The sequence below is a fragment of the Molothrus aeneus genome, chromosome 24 (genome assembly GCF_037042795.1).
Source record: "Molothrus aeneus isolate 106 chromosome 24, BPBGC_Maene_1.0, whole genome shotgun sequence".
Lineage (NCBI taxonomy): Eukaryota > Metazoa > Chordata > Aves > Passeriformes > Icteridae > Molothrus > Molothrus aeneus.
In genome coordinates this window covers 5,835,287-5,858,964 of record NC_089669.1, presented here as the reverse complement: position 1 = coordinate 5,858,964, position 23,678 = coordinate 5,835,287, and the positions used below count along the sequence as shown (strand labels likewise).

Here is a 23,678-nt window from a genome sequence, read left to right as displayed (position 1 = left end):
ATCTTGGGTGTGGAAAACCCTCCAAAAGCTTCTGGAACCCCCTGTTGGAAACATTTGGAAACCCATCATACAGCATTTCCTAGCTATGAGTTAAAAAAGTCAGAAGGAGGGAGCCCTGCAGGCAGCACTGCTGAGGCACCTGAAGGGAGAGCTCCACACTCCTCCTCAGGCCTGAGCTTTAACCCTGTGTTGGTCCAGTGACCTGTGACCCCAGCCCTGTGTGGAAACTGGAGAAGCTCCAGCTTTGGGAACCCATCCTGGATGAGTGGGAGCATCACCTTATGCATTCTTAGCTTGAAGGGAACTCCCTGGGACACCCAAGCAAGAGATGACTTTATCTGGGAGGAATTTGTGTTCCCAGGACCATGGGTGTCTAAGCTCAAAGGCAGGTGCCACACTGGGACCCAGGAGCCAAGGAGGGTCGGAAAGTCTGAGCCTGCAGCACAGCACTCTGCTCTGAGCCTTTTGCAGCCTCTTCTTCATCAGCTTGACTCCTTCAGGCTCCTCATTAATCCATAACAGACAAGACACGGCCACACAAGCAGAGTTTATGGAAGAAAACCTGGATGTCATTAGGTAGGACTGCTTCTGGGAATGTTTTCCATTGAGAGGAGCCCTGAGCTGGGCCTGCTCCATGTTTTCCACTTGTGTGTTTGTGTGTTTGGGGTGGGGGAGCACATCACTGCTCTCCCATGGAACATATTAAAGATGAGATGTGCTAGCAGCAGATGGATCCTCCTCAACCCATGGGCCTGGAAGTGTGGGGACAGCACGAGATGGGCCAGGAGAGCAGGAGGCTGAGTGCTGTGAGCAAACACAGCCTGTGCTGAACACCAGAAGGGAAAGAGCCAACACCCCAAGTACCTCATTTTGGGGAAGCTCTCCTTGGTGAAGGGCTCAGAGAGAGCTGGGTTGCCCTGGAGCTTCAGATGGGTCAGTCCAGCCAAACCATCCAGGGGCAGCGTGACCAGCTGGTTGTCAGTCAGGTCCCTGGTGAGGGGAAAGCAGAGAGGGAGACCATGGTCAGGGCTCTGCTGCCAGAGGTATCTCAGCCAAGCAGAGGGCACTGCCTCAGTTTCTCCCTTGATGTGATGCTGAAATGGGGCTGGTGCTGCTCTGGGGCCAGGAGCCTTGGAGGTGAACACTGCAGGGGCTGGGCTTGGTGGCCATGCTGGCAGCTCTGGGTGGCGTCTCCCTCCCTGTGCACGTCCATGCCCCACACATCCCTTCCACTGTGGGTCAGGGATGACTGCAGGTCCCAGCCCATAAAATACCCAAGGCTTTTAGAGAGGGGGCTGAGACCTGGGGCCCTCCAGAGCCAGCACAGATGGTCTGCAGTGACTCTTGCAGAAACAGCCCATCCTGCTGATCTTCCTTAAAGGCATCTAAGGCAGCTATGGAAGCATCAGGAAATAGAGGTTTAGTGTTCAGGATGAGAGCATCTTGAAGATGGCCCCTCCTGCACTTCATCATCCCTTTATTAATAGTATTAATAGGAAACCTTGGGATTTGTTGTGTCCACATCAGGGCTGAGACATGCACCTCAGCACATCAATCTTCCAACACCTAAATCCCAGGTGTTCTGGTAGCCCAGGGAGTCAGTCTGAGGTGCTCAGATTCCTCCCATCCCTGGTGACAGAAATATCCCTGCAACTTACAGCTTGGTGAGGGAGTGCAGGGTCACAAAGGCTTCTGGGTGAATAAACTGGATGTAATTCCAGCTCAGGTCTCTGCAAGGCAAGGACACAGCACTAAGAAGAGAGCAGAGCAGGGCAGTGAAGCTGCTGACACTGGCCCAGCCAAGGGCCCTGGTGGGAGCACATGTGGGATCTGTAGCCCCTTGGTCAGCAGCAATTTCTGTCCCATTGCAGCTCCCCCCAGACAAGTCTGGGTCTGTATATGGGTGGTTTCCAACAGAGGACACAAGAGCTTGCCTTGCAGGAGCTCCTCTGCTGAGACCAATGGGAAAGGATCAATGTTTGATCAATCAAATGGAAAATGTTCTTTTCTGGTTTAATTTCTGTAAATTTGGGAATTTTTTGCCAACATGCCAAACAGGTCATGCCTTAGTGCCAGAGCATCCCCAGTGCAGTCACAGTGCTGGGTGGGGCACAGGCAGATAGGGCCAGTGTGCAAACCCAGGGCACTGGGGATATTTCTCTGTCTGCTCTGGGGTGCCCTGACCCCCATGGGAGCGCTGACTTTGACCCTCATCCATGGAGAAAGAATCCACAAAAGTGTGAAATAGATTATAGAGAGTAGTGTAGGTGTATCACTTGGTGAGAAATTGAGGTTTTGGGATTTTTAGTGTGTTGTGGATGGAAGCAAGATGGAGGGCACAGGGTGTTGTCCTGGGTTTCTTCTTCTGCTTCTTTGTCCTTCCTCTCCATGGGTTTGGGTGGCATTTTGTAATTGGGACTTTTGTAATTGGGAAAAATCCACATTGCAGGCTCTGTGGGATCAGTTATTGGGTTAAAAGGGAAAATAATCTAGGTGTCAGTTCTTAATTGGATAGTTTAGTCTTAAAAGACCTTGGAACAAGAGATTCTTGGCCATTTTGTGGTGCTTTTCCAGTGTGCTGAGCCTGATGTGGACAGCGTGCAAAACTCTAGATAAGATAATAATAAACAGGAACCTGAAGACCAAAAAAATCCAGTGCATCTCTCTTTCCTGACACAGAACCACTCCAGAAGGGTCTCCCTGACAGGGGAGCCCCCAGGAAGGGCCCAGCCTGAGACCCAGAAGTTGAGGAATTGGCAACAGGTACCCAGCAGGCCAGGGCTCTGGGGAAGGTGATTTTAGAATGTCACCTGCCATGCACAGGAGCTTTGGATTCACTGAGTCCCCTCAAAAAGCTCTGCCTCCATCCAAGTGAGACAGCTCCACTCCCTCTGTAAGCAGGGCAGAGGGAACCAGCAAACTGGGACACATTTCTTGCCCTAAGGCTGGCTACAGGACCTTCATCTCTCCAGCTCTAAGGGAGCCAAGATACCTGCTCAGGTGTGTGTGACATTGGGTGGGATGAATCCTTTCCCAGGGACCAGAACACACCCAAAGCTGCCAGAGCTTTCTGTGTGTGTGTGACTGGGCTGGGGCACCATGCTCGGGTTTTCCTGGGTGTCTGCAGTCACCTGCCACACCTCAGGTGTAACCGTAGTGTCTGTGACACTCAGGGAATCCCAGGAACCATGAAATGGCACTCACATTGCTGCACCATGGGAGCAGGTTTGGTGGGATTTAGTTCCCTTCCTAACAGAACAGCAAATAAAGACCATCAGGGCTCTTCCCAGATGTCACAGAGCCAGTGGTGCCCTTCAGGGCCTTGCCAGGCACCTGGGAGGTGACTCTGGGTGTGTGGGAGGTGCTTGGGTGCACCTGTGGAACATGAACTGCTGAGGAGCTTTCAAACCAAACAAGATGCTCTTCCAGGGGTGGCCCAGGACCAACCTGTGTAGCTCAGGTACACTCAGGTGCTGCCCTGGGTTGCTCCTGGCATTCAGGAGCCAGTCTATGATGTGGGCTCTGCCTTGGCTGAGCTGTGGGGTGTGGGCACAAGGGGGCAGGTAAGGAGGAGGGGCTGCAGGCACAGGGGAAGCCAAAGGATGGTTTGTGCCCTCCTCCCTTCCTAAGGAGGAATGGAAGAGGGATGTTGGGGAAGATGAAACAGGAAAGCCTTATAAATATGATTGCCTGGCAAAAGATTTTGAGAATATGGAAACTATAAGTGAGATTGAAATGAAAGCAAGCTTTGAGATCCCTCAGTTACTGAACAACTGGAAAACAATGGTGTGGCCAGCTGAAGGTGATCCCCTTTTGATGGAACAACACCCTCTGCTTGCAGACAGGCCCAAGGGTCAGAGCAGACCCTGCTAGCTTGGCAGAAGGGGCCCAAAGAGGAGTTTTTAGGGTTTAAAATGTGACACAGTGTGGTAATGTAATGATTCTTACAGGCTGTATGGAAATGCTGTAGGATTTGTATCTTGGACTAGATTGGTTAGTGAGAATTAGAATATTCAACACAGAGGAAGATTCATGGTATTGTAACGGGAACTTTGCCCTCTTACCCCTTTGCACTCTTACCCCTTTTGCTCTCTTACCCTCTCATCCTCTCTCCCCCTCTCTTCTCTCAGTCCTGCTCCAGCTGAGGCTGGCAGCTCCCAGCAGGGCCCTGCACCCTTTGCAATAATCCACAAGTTCCAAGCCTGGCCTCAGAGATCTCTCCTCTCCATCCATCCCCACCATCCTACCCCTGATGCTCCTACAGAGGGACTCGACAGAAAAGCAGAGACAGAGGCAGCCTGGGAGCTGCCCCAGCCCCCCTGGGCTCACAGTCCCCTCCCCAGCACAGCCCCAGCTGGTCCCTGGCAGACAATACTTGCATGGAGCGCAGGGCCAGCAGCTGCACAAAGGTGTCTGCTCTGATCTCCTGGATCTTGTTGTGCTGGAGACCCCTGGGAAAACAGAAACTGGTTTGAGAAGAGAGCTGAAGGCAGTGATGGAGATCCTTGTCCTAGGGCAGCACTGTCTCTGTGGAAGTTGCTGTGCTTGGGAGACCTACTCTGATTTCAGGAGTTAAACAGGACGAGCAGCAAAATGTGTCAAAGCCATTCTACAGGCAGCTCCAGGGCTCAGACAGCCTCTGCTTTTGATGCCATCATGGCTCAGTGAAGAACTGTTGATGTGCTGAGGCCAAAGATGCCCTGTTATCCCTAAATCCACACTGGTTTCCCACTTTGCTCCTCCCTAAGCCTCCAGACTTCTTTTTCCAGAGGAAAAGCTGAGAGCTTGGAGTCAGTAGTCAGCAACCAGCTCTGTGTGACCTTCGGGAAGGACCATGGGGTGCTGCCCTTTGCCCATCCTTGGTGAGGATGAAGGTTTGAGGGCTGAAGGTATCTCAGTGTTTCATGAAGGAAAATCTGGATGTCTTGTAGAACCCACTGTCCACATCTGCACATGAAGTGCCTCAGCCCTGCACATCCCCCTTCCAGCTCCTTCATCCCCTGAGGAAGGGCAAAAAAGCGGGGTGAGAGTTCACAGGCTCTGTGACTGGCCTACACTCCCGCCACATCCTCAAGAGAAATCCTGGATGCTCCAACCATGCACCTTGTGGGAAAGGTTCAGTTCCTCAGGGCTGTTTTCCCCAGTGTGAGCCCATCCTGGATTCCCAGACCTGCAGAAGCAGCATCCCCCCATCTATGTCCTCCTGCAAGGGGACACAGCCACTGCCTGCTGCTCCTACAGCAGCTCCTGGGCATTTCCCAGGTGGGTCACCTGCCTTTAGACTCAGAAATTATCTTGACTCATCTCATGTGCTGGCTCTAATGTCTCAGCTGGCATTTGGCCACCTGCTCCTGTTCCAAAGGTGGGCACTTGAGCTGCCCCCGTGGTGCCCCAGGCTGGCAGTGCCCTGACTGCAGCCAGGATTTCACCTGGGAGCCACTGGAGGATCTGGGCACAGATTTGGGGGTCTCACTGATGGGAAGAGGTGGAGTTTGGGCAGAAGGGGTATTGCAGCAACGTTGAGAAGATAATTTAGGGGTGTTTAGCTGTGAGGGGTCACCTGTGTGTGCAGGTGAAGGTCTGCACACCAGCAGTTACAGCAGAGTGAGGGCACAGCTGAGCTCTTTGTGTGCCAGGCTGTACTACCAGACTTGTTTCAAACCATCAGGAATACTGATGCTTGGTGGGGTGGGGCTTACAGGAAAATAACTTTGGGGTTAAGAGACCAAAAACTAATTTTGGTCCCTTAATAAGAAAAAAATTAATTTAATATTAATATTTAATATTAATATTTAATACTAATATTTAATATTAATTTGATATTAATATGTTAATAGGTACATAGGTATAATCTATTTTACATCAGTAGCCAGAAACTGGGATTTAATGTGATTCCATATTAATGTTAAGTCTGAATTTGGCATATTATAAAATTCTGTAAGAAGGAACTCAGGCAGAATGTGTGAAACTACAGATTTGAAATTCTGAACATTTGCCTTTTTCTGGTCTTTTAAAACATTTTTTTCAAATGTTTTCCTGAGGGTACTCTCACAGCTGCCATAAAAAGCAGCAGAGGCTGTGTACTCTCATTTCCATGTAGCTTCACAGTGTTTTAATGTCCAGTTTGCTGAGGCTGGATGAGCTGCTCTGACTATCCAGGTGAGGTGCTACAGAGAGCAGGGACAACCTCTCCTGTGGGGTTTTATAATGGGGATGCTGCTCCCATACATCTGCTCCTCCAGGTAGCAGAATTCTGTGAAAAATCATGGAGTCTATCATCTTAAGTGGTTTTTTTAACAGTTTTTCTCAAAAGGGCCAAGAACTTGTGTTCTGTTTGAAGTGTAGGGCCACATTTTGAGCTGAGTGTGAATAACTTTGTCTCAGAGCAGCAGCAGTGCCTCCGGAGGCCTGGAGAGGACCCAGTTCCAGAGCTACAGCTGAGGAAAGGATCCCCCTTCTCTCAGGAGGGGCTGGCCCTGGGCAGGGTGGACAAGAGCTGCTTTGTGCCCATGGCATGGGGCCCCTCCTTGGAGCAGAAGACATTTATGGTGGACATAAACCCCATTCTTGATTAGCTCATGGTGGGACTGGAGTTAGAGAAGGGAATTCAGTGCTGTCACATCCTACTTCTGTTTGAAGTGGCTGGGACCTCTGACAGGACCTGACTGAATTAAGCTCCTGTGCACAGGGGATGTGTTTTTATTCTGTATGTGCACAGGGGCAGAGGGGATGTGGGAACCCAGAACATCCCTCTGGCTGTCCAGGATGGCCAGGACCCCTGCCAGGGGGCTCAGAAGCCCTGGCACAGAGCCCAAAACACCTCTGGGTTTGATTATGAATTACCAACCTTATATGAAGATCAGCAAGCTACAACAGTTTAGGTAGAATATTAGTGATGTTATCATGGGGTGGAAAAGTAGATTTTAGGGTTTTTGGTATGGGGGTTCAGGGGGCAAGATGGAGGGATCTGGGTGTGTCCAGCCTTTCTCCTTCTTCTTCTTGGCCTCCATCTTCTGCTGTGATGGTGGCACTTTTGGATTGGTTTAGAGTAGAAGCTCAGTGTCTAACATAGGTGATAGGTATTGGAAAGTAATTGTAAATATTGTACAGGTAGTTTTTAGTATAAAGACATAACCCTGCCCTGGGGCAGGCAGAGTGCCTGGAACTGTCCTGCTGGATGAACCTGGGCAGGGCAGGAGAAAATTTTTTATAGATAAGATAAAATAAACAACCTTGAGACTGAGAAATGAAGAGCTCTGACTCCTTCTTTGAGCACCAGGCTGGGAAAAGAGACTTTCCAACTTTTCTTGGGGTCACTCTAAAGATCCCGACAGTGGAGCTCTGGTCCAGTTGCACTCCAAACAGTGAGTTACAATGCCCAACTTCCCCAGTGCTTGGGAGTTCTGTGGGTGGGAACCACCCCTCTCCTCAAAGCAGCCCTTTTTCCCCACAGCACAAACAAGGACATTTCCATACTCACAGCTCCTCCAGCTGCTGGCACCGGTGGAAACTGGGCAGCTCCTCAATTTGGTTGTGTGACAGCTCTCTGCAGGGAAAGGACAGCACAGGAATGTTGGGACACCAAAAGCCAGAGCCCCTGAGCCCTCCCTTGCAAGGCAGGTACTGCTGGAGAGCAAGGAGACCTCACCTCATCCTGCACAGCTCCACTTTTGGTAACCCAGAGAGTGGGATCTCCACCCTGCAGCTGCTGCTGGCTCTGGGTGTCTCTGTGCAAGGTGAGGGCTCCCCATGGTTTCTGTGCAGGGTGAGGTTTGCTCTTCTGTGCAAGGTGAGGGCTGCCCCGTCATTTCTTGTCACAGACATCTTTTATGAAAAATCCTTTCCTTAGGATTTTTCCTCCTGAGAAGCTGAGAAGCCTCAAAAACAAAATGTAACCAATGGTTATCTGCTGCTGTGGAATGCAACAGGTGCATCTGGGATTGGGCTCATGTGGTTGTTTCTAATTAATGGCCAATCACAGTCAGCTGGCTCAGACTCTGAGCCACAAGCCTTTGTTATCATTCTTTCTTTTTCTATTCTTAGCCAGCCTTCTGATGAAATCCTTTCTTCTATTCTTTTAGTATAGTTTTAATGTAATATATATCATAAAATAATAAATCAAGCCTTCTAAACATGGAGTCAGATCCTCGTCTCTTCCCTCACCCTCAGACCCCTGAGAACACTAACACAATTTCTGTGCAGGATGAGGGTTGCCCCTTGATCTCTGTGCAAGGTGAGGGTTGCCCCATGATTTCCCACTCACCCACCCCCAGCCCAGCTCCCTGCACAGCCTGTGGGCTGATGGAGCTGCTGGTACAGCTGGGGTGGGCTTGTCCTCCCCAGCCTCAAGTCAGCTGGGAAAGGAAACCCTCCTGTGCCACTTCTGCCATGCCCAGCCCTGCTTTCCATGGGCACAGCACAGAGATTTTTCTGCCAGAGCTTGCACAAGCTGCAGCTGTGCCTGCAGAGCCTGGGGAGGATTTGACCAGCTCCCTCCTGGCACAGCAACCCCATTGCCTGCTCCCCCTTCAGCCTTTCCTGGCTTTGTCCCAAGGTCAGGGAAGGGGTTGTGGCATTGGCAGGGATTTGGTTCAGGACATCACAGACTTTGACAACCTCTGGTCCTTGTTTTTTCAAGTGCTGTCACTCAAAAGCAGTTTGCAGCAAACTCCTCTTGCCACTGGTTCATGGCTCAGTGTCCCGAGTGTCCTGTCAGCATCCAGAGTGGCTTCATAGTCAGAGGAAAACCCACCCTGGCCCAGCTTAATGAAAATTTATTGAAGCTGAAACAGGCTGGGTAAGGAGCAATGTTTAAACCCAGCTCTTTCCCCCACCAGCAGAGACTGGATTTGTGGTTGTTCAAGGGAAATTTACCCCAGGGTAAAGTTTTGTATGTGGTTTCTCAGCCGACTTTCCAAACTCGGTTTCCATCTTTCTGCCAATAGATTGCTCCTAAAATATTTCAATTATTATTTTTTTTTTGCCAACCCACTCACCACCAGTTTTCCATGGTGGAGAGGAGGAGGGAGGGATAAGCAAGCAAAAGGTTTGTGCTTGGCTCTGGAGGCTGTCACCCAGGCTGGAGAAAAGTCCTTAGAATCAGTCACTTTTCCCTGGTCCCTGTGTCAATGCATTGGGCTGGACAGGGCTGGAGGTGAGCTAACAGTGATGGGGAGAACCAGCCCCAGGATTGGTTCTGGCTCCTCCAGAGTGAGGGCAACCAGGTGCAGCCCAGAATCTACGAACAGAGCAGCCTCAGTCACTCATGCTGTGTTGGGAACACAGCAGGATGAAGGTGCTGATGGCACCAAGGGACTTCAGCTCTGCTCAGGGCAGTGTCACCTATTTCTGCTTGAGGAGAAGAAAGACAAATCTTCCAGAGCCCAAGGAGCATTTGGACTACTCTATCAGGCCCAGGGTGGGATTGTTGGGGTGTTCTGAGCTGGACTCAATGATCCTTGTGGGTCCCTCCCACCTCAGGAGCACCATGGTTACAGGAAATCTGTGCCCTGAGCAGGAGCTCTGGATGAAAGCAGCAGGATGATGCCAGGTTGATGCCAAAGGCTGCCCTGCCTGTGTGGGGCATCCCAGGATGGCTCCACAGTCCCTGTGCAGGGTCCTTGCAGAGGATCCCCACCTGGAAATGCAGCTGTACCTGTCATCTATGGCCAGAGGTGTCACAGCCACAGCTCCTGTGGCTTCCCAGAGCCAGGCAGAGAGCAGCACTGGCTCTGTGGGGACAGGGGCCAAGGCATTTCAGAGGCAAGAGAGATGTGAACATGCACAAACATTGGCCCTCACGCTCTGTCTCCAAACCCAAAAGCAATGCAGTTAATGTCAGGAATGTTCACTGGGGAAGAGGAACAGGGGGCAAGGAACAAGGTGGTGTGTCCCAATAAAACTGTCCCACATGGTGGTGGGGGTAGGCACAAAGAACAGGCTCTGCTGTGAGGGCTTGCAGTCTGATAACTGCAAACATAAACAGAGCTCTGGGGCCCAACAGCCTGGGCCAGCCCAAAGGCTGCACTTTCGTAGCAACTCATCCATTGAATTGGTCCATGTGTCTAAAGATGGGAGATCTTCCCCACAGGGACATCTGGAACCAAAAGCCTGTAATCTCCTAAGTTACAAATTGTCTTCTTTTATTTTTATGTTTTACTCTTGTTTCCAATTTCTGTGATCAAGAATTCACTCCTGTTGCTTTCCTGGAACAAACTTGTTTTCTTTTTCAGCTTGCTTGTATAAAGACTGATGAGAGGCAAGCCTGTTGTTGCCCTAAGGCTGCAAACTTGTATAAATCTGGCTCATGACTCATTTCCTGAGGATGTCTTTGACTGCAAACATAGTTGGGGATCTCAGGAACCAGGGGTGTGATTCCTGAGATGATGCAGAACCTTTCTGAGATGTTGATTTCATCATGTACCAAGCTAAAGGAGAGAGCATGAACCCCCAGCATCATTCAGTGCCTGGCTAAGCAGGCAGAGCCAAATAAACAGAGAGCAAGCAAAACCCTGACCTGGCTGTGCTGCCCCAGGTGAGGAAATGAGGCCTTGTGGCCTCACAGGTCTCCATCAGGTCAGACCTGATCCCTCCTGGGATATGAACAGGATCCCTCCTCCAGGTGATGGCCCTTGCTGCAGCTCCAGCTGCAATAAGCCAAGGCTGGGGCAGAGGGTGAAGGTGATTTCCCCCTTGTTTTTGGGCTGAGAGGAGCTGTGAAGGGCTGTGGCCATCCTTACCCATCCCCTTTTGTTCTCTCTCTACTCCCCCTGCATGGGGAGGGGACAGGGCCTGCTGTGCAGAGCAAGGAGGAGGTGCTGGGGCAGCCCTGGGACCAGAGCAGCACTGGGGATGGAGCAGCAAGGGCAAGAACAAGCAAGAACTCAAAGCAGTGATGAAGAAGGTGGTGATTTCTGCATGGCAAAATGATGGGAGCAAGAACCCCAGGATGGTCTTCCACAGCTGGTCCTTTCCCTGAGCTTGACAAAAGGAAAGCCCAGTTCCTGAGGGCACTTTGTAAGGACCAGGCAGGCCAGGGACACAGGTTACTCACAGGACTCGGAGGCTGGGCAGCTGCTGGCACATCCTTCTGGGGAGGAAATGGATTCCTGCCCGCGTCAGGGTCCTGGAGGGATGGAGGAGAGAGAAGAAATGCTGTTGCTGACAGCCAGCACACAGACTCTGACCCAGAAACCCAGTCCCAGACAGTGGCAGGAGAGACAATATCAGTAGGGCAATAAAATACAGGGAGAGCATAAAATCCTGCCTGGCAGCTTTGGAAAGAGCCACTGCTGCTGGACCTGGCTAAGGTGAATGTGAGGAGTTCTGGGCCATTCTATGAAGAGTTCTGGGCCACTGCTGAGTACTGAATTCACAGCTGTCCTTGGCCTTGCTGGGGGCAGGTGACAGTGGCCTCTGTAGCATTCTCTGCCATCCCTGCTCCCACTGTCCAGGCTGGACAGGCCAGGAGCCAGGACTCCTCAGAAGCTGTGTGTGAGGGATGGATGGTGTGTCCCTGTGTCCCCAAGACATGGCAGGGCCAGGCCACACCCTGCCCGGGGGTGCTCCAGTGAGGGCTCAGTGAGGGGAGGGTGTCCAGGGGAGGAGAACCATGTGTGGCCAGGGGCAGTGTGTCCTCCAAGGCCCTGGGGGCGTGAGGAGGGGACCAGAGCAGCTGCAGGAGCCCCAGCCTGGGTGGCAGATGTTTCTGAACTGCACCATGGTGCTGGTTCCAGTATGGGCAGAGACACTGGGGTGCAGCAGAAGCACTGCACTCACAGGTGCAGGAGGGAAGGAAGGAAAAAACAAACAAACAAACCAACCAAAAAAAGGCTGGAGCACACTCAAGAGTACTGAGAGAGCCACTCACAGGGAGGAAAGTTGGTTCAGGAGCCACAGGGGTGAAACGAAGCAGAAGAGTGAGCGACCAGGGAGAGGCAGAGCTGAACACTGCACAGCACTGGGAAAGTTGTCCTCACTGAAACAGCCTGGACCACCTTGGAGGAGGAAGAGCACAGCTAGCAGGGTAAAAGGGAGAGAGGTGCCACTCACAAAACTTCTAGGCTGGTGGTGCCTTTGAGGTCTGGGAATTCCCTGATGTCTGTGGCTCCATTGAGTGACCTGCAGAGAAACGAGGCTGCAGTGAGGTGGGCAGAGCACCTGGAGGCTCCAGACCCATCAGCCAGGGTGGCAAATCTGCTTCCTCACACCCAGATGGGATCAGGGCCCAGCCCCAGCGTGTCCCTGTGGCTGGAGCAGACACTGTGTGGATACAGCAGGATGGAGCTGGGGCTTCCTTGCAGGGAGACTTGGCAAGCTCCAAGCCTCTCCCAGCCACTGACATTCTTGGCACAATCTCTACCCAAATTAAATCAAAAAACCCCAAACAATTACCATGGGGAATGTAAGCAGGGCATCCCACCCAAGCCTCCCTGGGTCTATGCATTTGGATCTAAAGAATGCAGGGCTATTTGAATGATTTATTTTATGTGCCTGGGTGAGGCTTATAAATAGAGATTTATGAGGTTGCCTCTGCCTCAGTATTTTTAGTGCTGTGCCACAACAGGTTGGCTGAAATGCCAGTGTGGGGCAGCTGCTGTGGTTCAGGTGGTGCCCAGCCTGTGCTGGTGGCTCTGGAACAGGAACAGGGCCAAACCTGTGCAGGAGGCAGTGCCACTGCTGGCTGCCCAGTTATAACATTTGTGCCATGGTGCTGGGATGTGTTCCTCCACTCCTCCATCTTGTGGAGGAAGGCAGATGCCTTCAGTGTCCTTCTGTTTGGGCAATTATGCAACAGCAGAAAAAGCTGTGGCACTTGTGGGTGGCACTTTGCTGCTCCTGGCACAGCTGTGGAGACCTTGGAAAGCCCCAGTGCCTGTCAGCTGTGTGGGGAGGAAGAATTAGTGGCTGTCTCCAAAATGCCCTTTTCAAAAATATCCTTCCTTAGAAGAAAACATTTGCAGCGTCTACTCCTTGGAGTAACCTTTGGGGTTGGACAACAGAGTGGCTTCGTGGTCCTCTATTGCACGGGGACTCTGAAAAAGGGAGGGAGGAGGCCACAAAGGTGCCCAGTACACAGGGCTTGGAGCTTGGATGTTACCTCTCTGGGGATGGGCTTGGTGCACTTACAGAGTGTGGAGCTTTGGCAAGTACTGGAAAGCAGACTGTCCAACAAACTGGATGGGATTGTCATAAAAATGGCTGCAATGGGAAAGAGGAACAGGTCAGAGTCTGCTGCACACAAAGAGAAGATGCTGTTACAGGTCAAGAGCCCCAGAGCCACCAGCAGCAAGCCATGCAGGAGGTGCTGCTGGGCTGGGAGGAATTCTTTTCCCAGCTAACCACAGGTTCTCTCATGGCCTGCTTTGGCTGGACATTGCTACAACTGAGGTCTCCTGTTGCTCTGAATGGGTCCTTTGGGATCCTGCTGAACCAGATGGGCTGGAAAGGTGTAAAACCCTTCTTCAGTCCTGCTGAGAAACACCTTGCACTGGTGTCACCTCCTGTGGTGTCACACACAGCACCAGCACCTTTCCCACTTGTCACAGTCAGTGCAGTGAGCTCTTCTAGGACCCAGTGAGACATGGGAGGGGTTGAGCCACCTCCTGCAAGAAGCACTTCCCCCCTCTAACTGTAGATGGGCAGATGCAATGGAGAGATGAACATTCTGGGAGTATTGGCCTCCATCATCACCCTGTGGATGCTGCCCAAGCAGATGGGGATGAGGCTGGTGGTTCTGGCTGGAGCACTGAATGGTTTCACCCAGTGTCACCATGGCTTTCCAGATATTGATATTTCTATAATTTAAGTCCAGTTTGGACAAGCAGAGCTTTTGTCACATGATTTTCAGTATCTATGTGGTTCAGAGAAATATCCAAAAATCCCTAACTGTGCCTGGGTCAGAGCAGACATGACCTGACAGCTGGGTGTGTTTATCTGCAGAGCTTTGTGTCCCAGGTCTGGGCAGACACACGGGGATCTGCAGTCCCAGCTCTCTGACACGTGTGGCTGCTGCTGAAGCTGGCCACAGCTTTTCTGAGCACAAGGAATAAACAGCAGCAGATGTCAGCCAGGACTTAGGTGGTTTCCATGCAGACCACCTGTGTTTTGTTCCTTCCTTGGTGTCAGCAAATGTCAGCTGCAGGGAAATCCTCATCCTTGAGGATTCCCAAACTTCACATCCCACAGCACCCAAGGGCCTCTAAGATCCTGAGCTTGGCACTGATCTCTTGTCTTCCTGTGGGAAAGAGAGTCATCCCCTCACTCCCATGGCCATTTCTTCTCTCTCACCAGCTTTGCTGAGGTTGTGTTCAGAGGCAACACTGTCCTCTGAAAGGAGAACCCACAGCAGTTCTGAGGAGCCCAGAAACAGCAATTTCAGCCTGCTTTGGCACATGGATAGCAAACATCACATTGCTGTCATTTGTCAGAAATCCCAACTAAAGACAGCAGCAAATGCTCCTTTCTGGGCAATGTAAAGATGTAGGAAACATTAATTAATTTTCTTACATTGTTTGGAGGAGGGGATTCCCAACGAATGCATTCTCTGGAATAGCTTTGATGTTGTTGTTGTGAAAACCACTGTTGGGAGAAACAAATATCTTCATATTAATTAAATGATTCTTTTTTTCTCAACACTTTTAAAGCCAGAAAGCCTTCAAAATATTCATCATATAGGAGATATAGGCTCCTTCCCAGGTGCAGCATCATCCCAGCAGGTGAACAAGGTCTGTGGTTTGGCAGGACAAAATCTGCTGCATTTACTCTGTGGGTGTTCCATTTGTGACCCCACCAACCCCACCGAGGGTACAAGGACTTCAGGTTTAACACTTTACAGGTCAGGAAACAGAAACAAGCAAATACAAGATTTTCTATCCACCAGAAACTACAATTTTTGTGGATGGTTTCCATAACAGCCCCACAGCTGCCAACCAGAGTGTGCCAGGAATTATCAGCCCATGTGACTTTAAAGGATTTGTAGCTGGGATAGTTTTGGTTAAGCTTGAGAACCAACTGACAGAACCAGAGGACACAGTCTCAAGCTGCACCAAGGGAAATTTAGGTTGGATATTAGGAAAAAGTTTTTCATGGAAAGAATGATAAAGTTCTGGAATGTTCTGCCTGGGGAGGTGGTGGAGTCACCATCCCTGGATGTGTTTAAAACAGACTGGATGTGGCACTGGGTGCCAGGGTTGAGTTGAGGTGTTGGGGCTGGGTTGGACTCAATGGTCTTTGAGGTCTCTTCCAACCTGGTCATTCTCTTAATTCTGTGAAAATTTCTATCAGCAAACTTGCTCAGCAGAAGAGAGCTCTGTGGCCACAGTCTGACCTCCTGTACAGCAAAGGCAGTCACAGCTTCCTGTGTCCAGGACTAAGCTCTGGGTGATGCCCAAGTTGTTTATCCCAGAGGAGTGTGAGCAGGTGATTAGTTGAGGACTGTTTGGAATTTGCCTCTTTAGTGAAGGCATTTCAAAAGCCATCTCGAAGGGGATTAAGGATCTTATTCTCATTTTGAAGGTGAGAATAACGATGATATTGGGCTGAACACAGAAATCTCATGAGAATTCTTCCAGTAAAGAAAAAAGTAGTGTCAGATTTTTACTCCAAGGCTCCCAGAAACATGAGAGCAGCTGCTTTTGTCCCACCCCAGCCTGGCACCAGTGACACAGGAACTGTGGATCCACATCAACTCACCCCACCCTGGGGCTTCTACCTTCATGGGTGATAACTGGGATGGTTTCTTATTTTTAGTGTCTCCCAGGCTGACCCATTAGAGGAAGGAGAGCTATCCACTAAAATGGTCATAAACTGCTAATTCCCTATTGTAAATTTATCCTAAGGGAGAAATCCTATACATTTATCCTAATTTCTTTGCATTAGAGGAGGTGGCACACAGTGCCTGCAGAAACTGTGGCCTCACAATAACAAGGTTCAGTCCGGGTTGTGGTCCCAAGCTGGGGAATGGACATCAGAAGCAGCCAGAGAACAGCTGGAATTTGAGCCCCTGAGATGCCACAGGAGAGTGAGGAGCAGTAGGAGGAACCTGCTCCAAGGCTGGCAGGGACTCCCACTCCTCTCCAAGGTGTGGAGGCTGATGGGGAGCTGGGCAGGGCTGATGGAAATCGAGGGGATGAACTGCTTTGATGCAGTGGATTGGGCTGGGAAGGAGAAGAAAGGCTTGGACTGAGTGCTCTCCTCAAGTCAGAGCACACCCGATGCTTGATTGGTCACTCTCTCACAGAGAGTGGGTTTGAAAAGGAATAAAAGGAAAATCTCACAGCTCCTGCAGTCGGCCCAGGGTCCTGATAGCCCCGGGGAATTCCAGCAGCTCGTTGTAGTTCAGATCCCTGAAAGACAGAGAAGGGAAAAGCATTAATTAGCATTTCTGTAGGGATTCAACCTTTGAAGCTGGAAACTTGGCCCTTAACATGGGAGACAGGTTTTTCCTAGCATGCTGATCCAGCACTGCCTGGAAACACAATCTCACCCATTCCTGCAGCAGGAATATTGCAGCGGGAACATTCCCTGCTCACAGCACTGCCAGGTGAGAGCCAGTCCAAGCTATGGCTGCTGCCAGGGGGCTCCTCCCAAGTGCCCCGTGCCCAGCACTGGGCAGTGGAGCTGCTCCCCATCTCCTGAGGGCCCTGGCCCCTTCTCCCAGGAGCTCAGCCCTGGGCCTTTGGCTCTCAGTAATTTTTCTTGCCTCTCCAGGTCAAAATGGGGTTTTTTGAAGGACAAGAAACACAAGCAGTGTCGGTTGTGTGGGGCCCATGAAAGGCTTCTCTGTGGTGCAGAGGGGATCAGGGACCATTCCCTCAGTGGGGACATTCCTCATTCCCCCTCTTGGGGACACTGGGTCTCCCTGCCACTGGGACATGCTGTGACTGGGAACAGTGGGAAGAGGAGTCTGTGAGAACACTTAGGTCTTCTTCTGGTGGTTGGAGCCAACCCCACATTGGAATCTATGAGCCAGAGCTGGAAGTGATGTGCAAGAAGAACTGACACTGTTGAGCATTGTCTAATATGCTGTGTAGTAAAAAAAATAAAATATACTATGTTGGTTGTAATGACAAGTGTAGAATTTACCCACCCTGACTTGGCAACTAAAAGAGACATCTGAGTCTGAATAAAATCTCAAGAGTTGTGTTTGCTCTTCAAGGATGGGCTTAACCTCTGGAAAAGGATTTATTTGACTTTTGGGGCACTGCTGGCAACCTGGGAGGAGCAGCCCTTCAAAGGCACCAGTCCTGCTGTTGGCTGGAGGGTACCCATGGAGACTGGCTGGGCTTTGGGTGTGCAGCATTTCTCTGACATGCCAAACTTTCTCCTTGGAAGGCAACTCCAGCTGTCACAGTAACATTTGGCCCTGTCCTGGCCATCCCACTTTGCAATTCACTGAAGTCTGAAAGCCATGAGACTGCTTCCTACCTGCATGACACTCACCAAGCTTTAAGTGGTAGATACTTTAGAACATGATTACTGGCTCCTGGAGATTACTGTATAATTACACTTAATGAACCTCAAAGTAATTACCATGTAACCTGGATTGTGGTTTATGGAACAGAAATAACTGAGCATTTACACAGCAATGGGCTGCTGCCCAATTACCCTGTAATTCTCATCCTCTGGCCCAGGCTTGGTCATTATGTTATGATCTCTCTTGGCCCCCTTTTCTCTTACATCTTCTCTCACTACCAGTGCCCCTCTTGGGAACGACTCCATGGCACCAGCTCAGCTCTGCCTGAAGGTGTTTACACAGGAAATCAACCCAGAGAGTCTCTCCAAATAGGTCCTTCCAGGACTTCCAGTTTATATGATTTATGTCTTAGGGAATGCTTATCACAGAATTACAAGATAGGGCACAAACCCAAGAGAAAAACATGGAATGAGGTTGTTGTGGGTGGATTTTGTCAGGTTTAGCTCTGACAAGGTCCACACTAGATCCTGCTGCTGGATTCCCTGAGAAGCCCAGGTGCTGTGGCAGGTCCTGGTGTGGCAGGGTTTGTCCCCTGACACTGAGGGCAGTTTTCCCTCCTCCAGTTACACAGGGATCTGGATGCAGGTGCTCTGTGCAGAGATTTGAGCAGATGAATCCTGCTCCTGTAGGAGCCAGGCAGGGCTCATGCTGTCTGATAGTTGGCAGTGCTGGCACTCAGCAGGGGAGGAGCACAGGGCTGGTGGTGAGACCCTGAGCTCTGCCTGCCCAGTGCCAGCCCTGCAGAGTGGTGGCAGGGTCACACCTGAAGCTGCTGTGCCTGTCCCAGGGCCCAGGAGTGGAACAGGAGTGGTGTCCCCTCCTCACATCTATTAGGCAGGAGAGCTCTGCCTCTCCCTGAACTTGCTCTGGCACACTCTGTTCTCATCCTGCTCCAAGCAGATCAGTGGTTTTCCTCAGATTTCCCTGCTTGAGCCCAAATTTATCTATTCAAGGATAAATAGCCCAACACCTGGCTGCTGATAGCCTCACTCTTGGCTTGTAGCTCCCTATCAGCTGCTTGGGTGCTCTTGGCCAGAGTCTGTAGATGGCACTGCCAGGCTCCATCAGGGCCTGGCTGAGGGCTCTCACTGCACAGGTTTGGTTACCAGGGGCAGGACTGGTAATGGCATCCCTTCTCTGCTGCTCAGGAAGATACAGGAGTGGATTTCCCAAGTGAACAAGCAATGGGAAGTGCAGGCAGGACCCCACTGGGCATTTTCAAAGCATCAGTCAAATCTGATTAACCTCCAGATCCCTGCACTGGTTGAAATCAGAGGCATTAGCAGCCTAAGTCGACTGACAGCCCCAAATTATGCACATAAGGTGCATTTAAAAATTTCACCCTGTAGTGACTCCCTGAAATTAGAGTGAGATTCCACAGGGAGCAGGCAGCTGCAGAGGTCATTCAAGACTGGGTGTCTGCCTGTGCCACTTCCCTTCCCTGCACCACAAACTGGGGCTGGGATGAGCCTGTGTGAAGCCAAGGGATGGTCCCTGGAGAAGAGGCCCTGTGAGCCCCAGCCCCGGGTGACATTCAGCCCATCACTGCAGTGTCACTGCCACTGTGGAGGCTTCCTGTGATGGCACAGGGCTGTTTCTGTGAGCTGCCAACAGATGGAAAATATTGCCCAGCAGAGAGGAGCATTGGCTCACCTGTGATTCACTAACAGAACAAGGGATCTTAGATCTGCAACCTGTATTATTTACAGGGAATAATTCATTGTGCTGTAATATTTGCTCCTGTCTTTAAAAATGTGTTTCCTTTCCAGCCTGCACCTCTTCCAGGCAGGCTGGTCTTTCATCAGCAGATGAAGGTTCTGTTTGTACCTCCCCATGTGAGCAAGTACGTGCAGGACCAGCCCTTCCTGAGCCAACACACAGCGCTCCCAGCCCTGGCAGCATCCCGGGGCCTCCCTCCCCTCTGCACTTGACACATACAAAGAGCATTCATTGTGTTCAGCAGCTCCTGCTGGGTAAAAGCCCATCTTGGAATGCTGGCAGCCACTGGGCTTGTTGGAAAGTGGAAATGCAACCAGGTGTAGTCCTGCTGCTGCACTGTGGCTGCCAGTGTTCTGTTCTGTTCTGTTCTGTTCAGAGGAGACAATGCCTGTGCTCGCTCCTGCCCTGCTTCCTGGGTTTGGGGAGGTGAGCCTCCCTCCTGGAAAGAGCCCAGCTGCTGTGGGGAGCAGGTCCCTGGGTGCTGCTCACAGGTGGCTGCTCTGGATGGAGTGCTGCTCTCAAGCTGATGTGTCCCCAGGGCAGCTCCAGGCCCAGCTCTGCCCAGTTCATGGGGTTCAGCTGGATGGAGAGGGCTGGGAGAAACCAGCACTCAGGATGGTCCTCAGGTGCCATCTCTTCCCTGCAGTGGGGCCACTCTTCCCAAAGCCCAGACCCAAACCATGATGTGAAAAAAATTTCCCTGTCCCTGTAGCCCCACATTTCTCTTCACAGAGAAATTTCTCTTCACAGAGAAATGTAAGGCACCTCTTCCCAAGAATATTTCTGGGATTCACCTTCTCTGAACCTCAGAGAAAGAATTATCAATTCTTATCATTTGCTGTGCCTGTGTTTGTGCAAAAGTAGAATGCAATATGGAGATTGTTTACCCAAAGTGATGGTGTTTTGTTTCCTTGGCCTGTGAGAGCCAGGTGTGTGTGTGTGTCAGGACTGTTGGCTGACAGTCATGAGATTCTGTGCAGTGTGAGCAGTTGTGTACAGGGTTGAGTGCTTGGCAGATTCAGTTTTAGATGTATAGAATAATATAGTATAATAAAGTAATTAATTAGCCTTCTGATATCCATGGAGTCAGATGGACATTCTCTCTCCCTCATCAATGTTGGAGTTGCTGTTGATTTGCAATATGTCCCTTCTTCTTTCACAGAACTGGAGTTGGGCTCTGGTCCAAGCTATGACCAGACACAGCATTCAACCTCCACCAGGGGCTCCTGTCCATGGGGAAGTTTCTGTTCATTTAGAGAAATCCAGTCCTCAGGTCTTTCCACAGGTGCTGTCAGGCTCCATCTGGCCCAGACATCTCCTCTCTGCCTGCTGTCAATGGGGAATTTGGCCCAGCCCATGTGCCTGCTGGTGGATTTCCAGAGCTTCTTCCCCAGGACTCAGATTGGAAGAACTCACAGCTCAGTGGGTCAGGGGTGGTTTTGCTTTTTGACTCCAGTGGCAACAAAATTTCCTCTCCTGAGCATGCCAGAGAACTGCCCATCAGTCACAAACCCTCTCCAGGAGCTGCTGGATGTAGGAAATGGAGCTGCTGGAGCGAACACCTTGAGGGTTCCCTTCCTCTCCCTGCCTTCCCTGAGGTACTTGGGCAATGCTTTGCTTCCCCAGCTCCACATTCTGCCACCTTCCCACTGCTTCCAGATTTGGGATGAAGCAGGGAAAGCTGCAAAAAGCCACTTCACTGTTCCCACTGCACTGCTGTGGCACGGGCTGGGGTGGCCCAGGAGGGCTCTTGGCCCAAGGGAGCTGGACCTGGCAGTGCTGCCCCAGCCCTGGGGTCTGACCAGTCCCTCCCAGTGCAGCTCTGACCTCCACTGAAAGTCCCAGTGGTGTCCAGAGTGTGGCTGTTCCCCCCAGGCCTCCTGTCTGCTCTCCTGTCTCTTTGTGTGTGACGTGTGGGGTTTCCCACATGAAAAAGCTCATTGGTTGTTCTCATCCTTAATAACTCAGCACAGAAATTTCCTTTTACTTTTCCCTCATTCCTATCCGAGGGAATAGGAAAATTCCTCAGCACAGGCATTGTCTCCCTAGAATAATTAAAGGAATGATTAAAGGACAACCCTTCCCTCCCCAGCACTTCAATTTCATCCATTTCTCATCCAAAACACCAGGAATCTTCCCCTGGATCAGCTCAAATATCCCTTTCCTGTGCCACGAGGAGTTCCTGCTCTCCCAAAGAACCCAGGAACAAAATTAGAAATCAGGGAGAAAAAGCAACCAAGGAAAAGGATCCTCCAGTCCTGAATTAATCCTCGAATTCTGCTGTTTACTCAGGGAAAGAACACAAGGAATTTTTTTTCTCTCCTCCTTTTTTTAAAAGGACAGGAGTGTTATCCTTTTTGGCACAAAGGAAATCAAGGGCAGCATTACTTGGTGGAAGGATGGCAACACACCATGGCCATGGCTATGCCAAGCAATAGGGAAGCCTCACAACAGCAAAAATAAATCAAAAAATATAAGCATGACATAAGGGGGATTTCCCCATTATCAAGGACTTTTGAAAGTGAAATCAGTCAGAAAAGAGGTTCAGAACTGATGTGCAAGAGCAATGGCTATGAATAATCCCGTTCCTGAGCTAGGCTCAAAGTTACCAGCTCTAGCATGGCAGTGGGATAGCAGGAGGAGCCTTGTCTGTTCTTCTGCTTGAGATGAAAGCCTCTGAAAGGTCACCCAGTCTGCCCAAGACACAGTGAACTGGCTGGTTTTCCATTGTTTTCATTGCTAGAGGGAGCCTATAGCTTCATATTTGGAAGATCTTAACCAACACTGTTGTTTATTTAGAAATAAAAGTAAGTTGACATCAAAGGCCCAGTTATTTTGGGCTTTAACTGCCAGGGTGATTTGAAGCTGACAGCAAGCAGCCTGGAACTATTAATATCTTCAGTCATGCCAAAAGGAGAGAAGGAGGGGAAAGAGTCTCAGGTCAATTTTCTGCCTGTTAGGGACTATTAGTGGTTCCACACAGGAAGCCAAAAAAAAAAAATTATATAGTACTATAAATTCTTCCATAAGCCACAAAACACCACAAATTTGCAGCTAATAAACCTGAAGATGAAGTGAGATTAGAAGCTGTAGATGGGACATTTGCTGACTATTTCAGTCCCAGTGGGGTTGGAGATGTTACCATGGTGCCTGGAGGGGACTTTGTGCAGCCTCCTCTGAGGACCTGCATTTTCCACCTGTCCTGTGCTGGCACCTCATCAAGCTGCCAATAAATGTAATTACTGCCTCTGCTAGTTGTGCTGGTTACTGTGGGCAAATCAAGCACTGGAAATGATTTAATTGGTAGTCTGGAAGCCCAAGGGGGCCATGGTGACCATGTAGTTTGACCTCTTGCCCAGTACTGAGCAGACAGCTTTACCCAGACTCCACACATCCAGTCATGGCTTGCCAGATTAGTTCAAATATGAAAAATAATTGCACAATCTGGTGCTGTATTTTATGGGATCACAGATTCGTTAAGGTTAAAAAAGCCAAGATCATCAAGTCCAAGCATTAACCTCACACTAGAACATGTCCCTAAGCACACCAAGTGGTTTTTTTAATGCTTGCAACACTTTCTGTTGTGTAGCATCAGCCCAAAGCCCACTCTCCTGGCAGTGGCTATCATGGCAATGGTCCCCTGAATGGGGAATAATTAGCATTGACTCTATGATTGCAAAAGGCTGAATAATTGCTTTATTCTTCTATAGCATACTATACTATACTATACTATACTATACTATACTATACTATACTATACTATTAACTTCTAACTCTTACAGACTGTCTCATACAGCTTTAACTTAATTGGTCAATTAATCCAAACACTATCTAGTGTCTAATTAAGAAACTACTCTTTGCTAAACAATCTCCATAACACATTCCACATGTGCACAGCAACAGGTGCAGCAAGTGGAGATAAGAATTGTTTCTTATTCTCTTCTCTGAACTTTCTCACAGCTTCCCAGGAAATCCTGGGAGAGCTATGTCTCTCTCTGTTCAGAGGATATGTGATTACCACAGGTGGCAGCAGTGTCTGTGTGCCCTTGTGCAACCACATTTCTCCTCACAGAGAAAAGCAAAACCATCTTCCCAAGAACATTTCTGAGATTCACATTCTCGGAACCTCAGAGAATGATCATAACAATTCTTATCTCATTTGCTGTGCCTGTGTTTGTGCAAAAGTAAAATGCAATATAAAAATTGTTTACCCACAGTATTAGTGTTTTGTTTCCTTGGCCTATCAGGGCCAAGTGTGTGTGTTGTTGGGACAGTCACGAAATTCTGTACAGTTGTGTGCAGAGTTGAGTGCTTAGCAAATTCAGTTTAGATATAATATAACATAGTGTAATATAATATAAAATAATATAGTATCATAAAGTAATTAATTAGCCTTCTAATAAAATAAAGTCAAATGCATCATTCTCTCCCCCTCTTCGAGAATAAAATATCCACTATACCCTTGCCCAGCTTGGCCTGGGGG

At 50.0% G+C, this 23,678-nt stretch overlaps 1 protein-coding gene across 1 annotated transcript in view; it reads right to left on the bottom strand.

Annotated features, from left to right (window-relative positions):
• Positions 1–23,678, bottom strand: part of LGR6 (leucine rich repeat containing G protein-coupled receptor 6) — a 172,888-nt gene that overhangs the window by 12,954 nt on the left and 136,256 nt on the right. The window contains exons 7-15 of the mRNA XM_066565206.1: positions 16,278–16,346; positions 14,509–14,580; positions 13,129–13,200; positions 12,052–12,120; positions 11,054–11,125; positions 7,481–7,546; positions 4,380–4,451; positions 1,659–1,730; positions 865–990 (exon numbers count right to left, since the gene is read on the bottom strand). Of these exons, the coding sequence (XP_066421303.1) occupies positions 865–990; positions 1,659–1,730; positions 4,380–4,451; positions 7,481–7,546; positions 11,054–11,125; positions 12,052–12,120; positions 13,129–13,200; positions 14,509–14,580; positions 16,278–16,346 (690 nt within the window). The remainder of the gene's footprint in view (positions 1–864; positions 991–1,658; positions 1,731–4,379; positions 4,452–7,480; positions 7,547–11,053; positions 11,126–12,051; positions 12,121–13,128; positions 13,201–14,508; positions 14,581–16,277; positions 16,347–23,678) is intronic.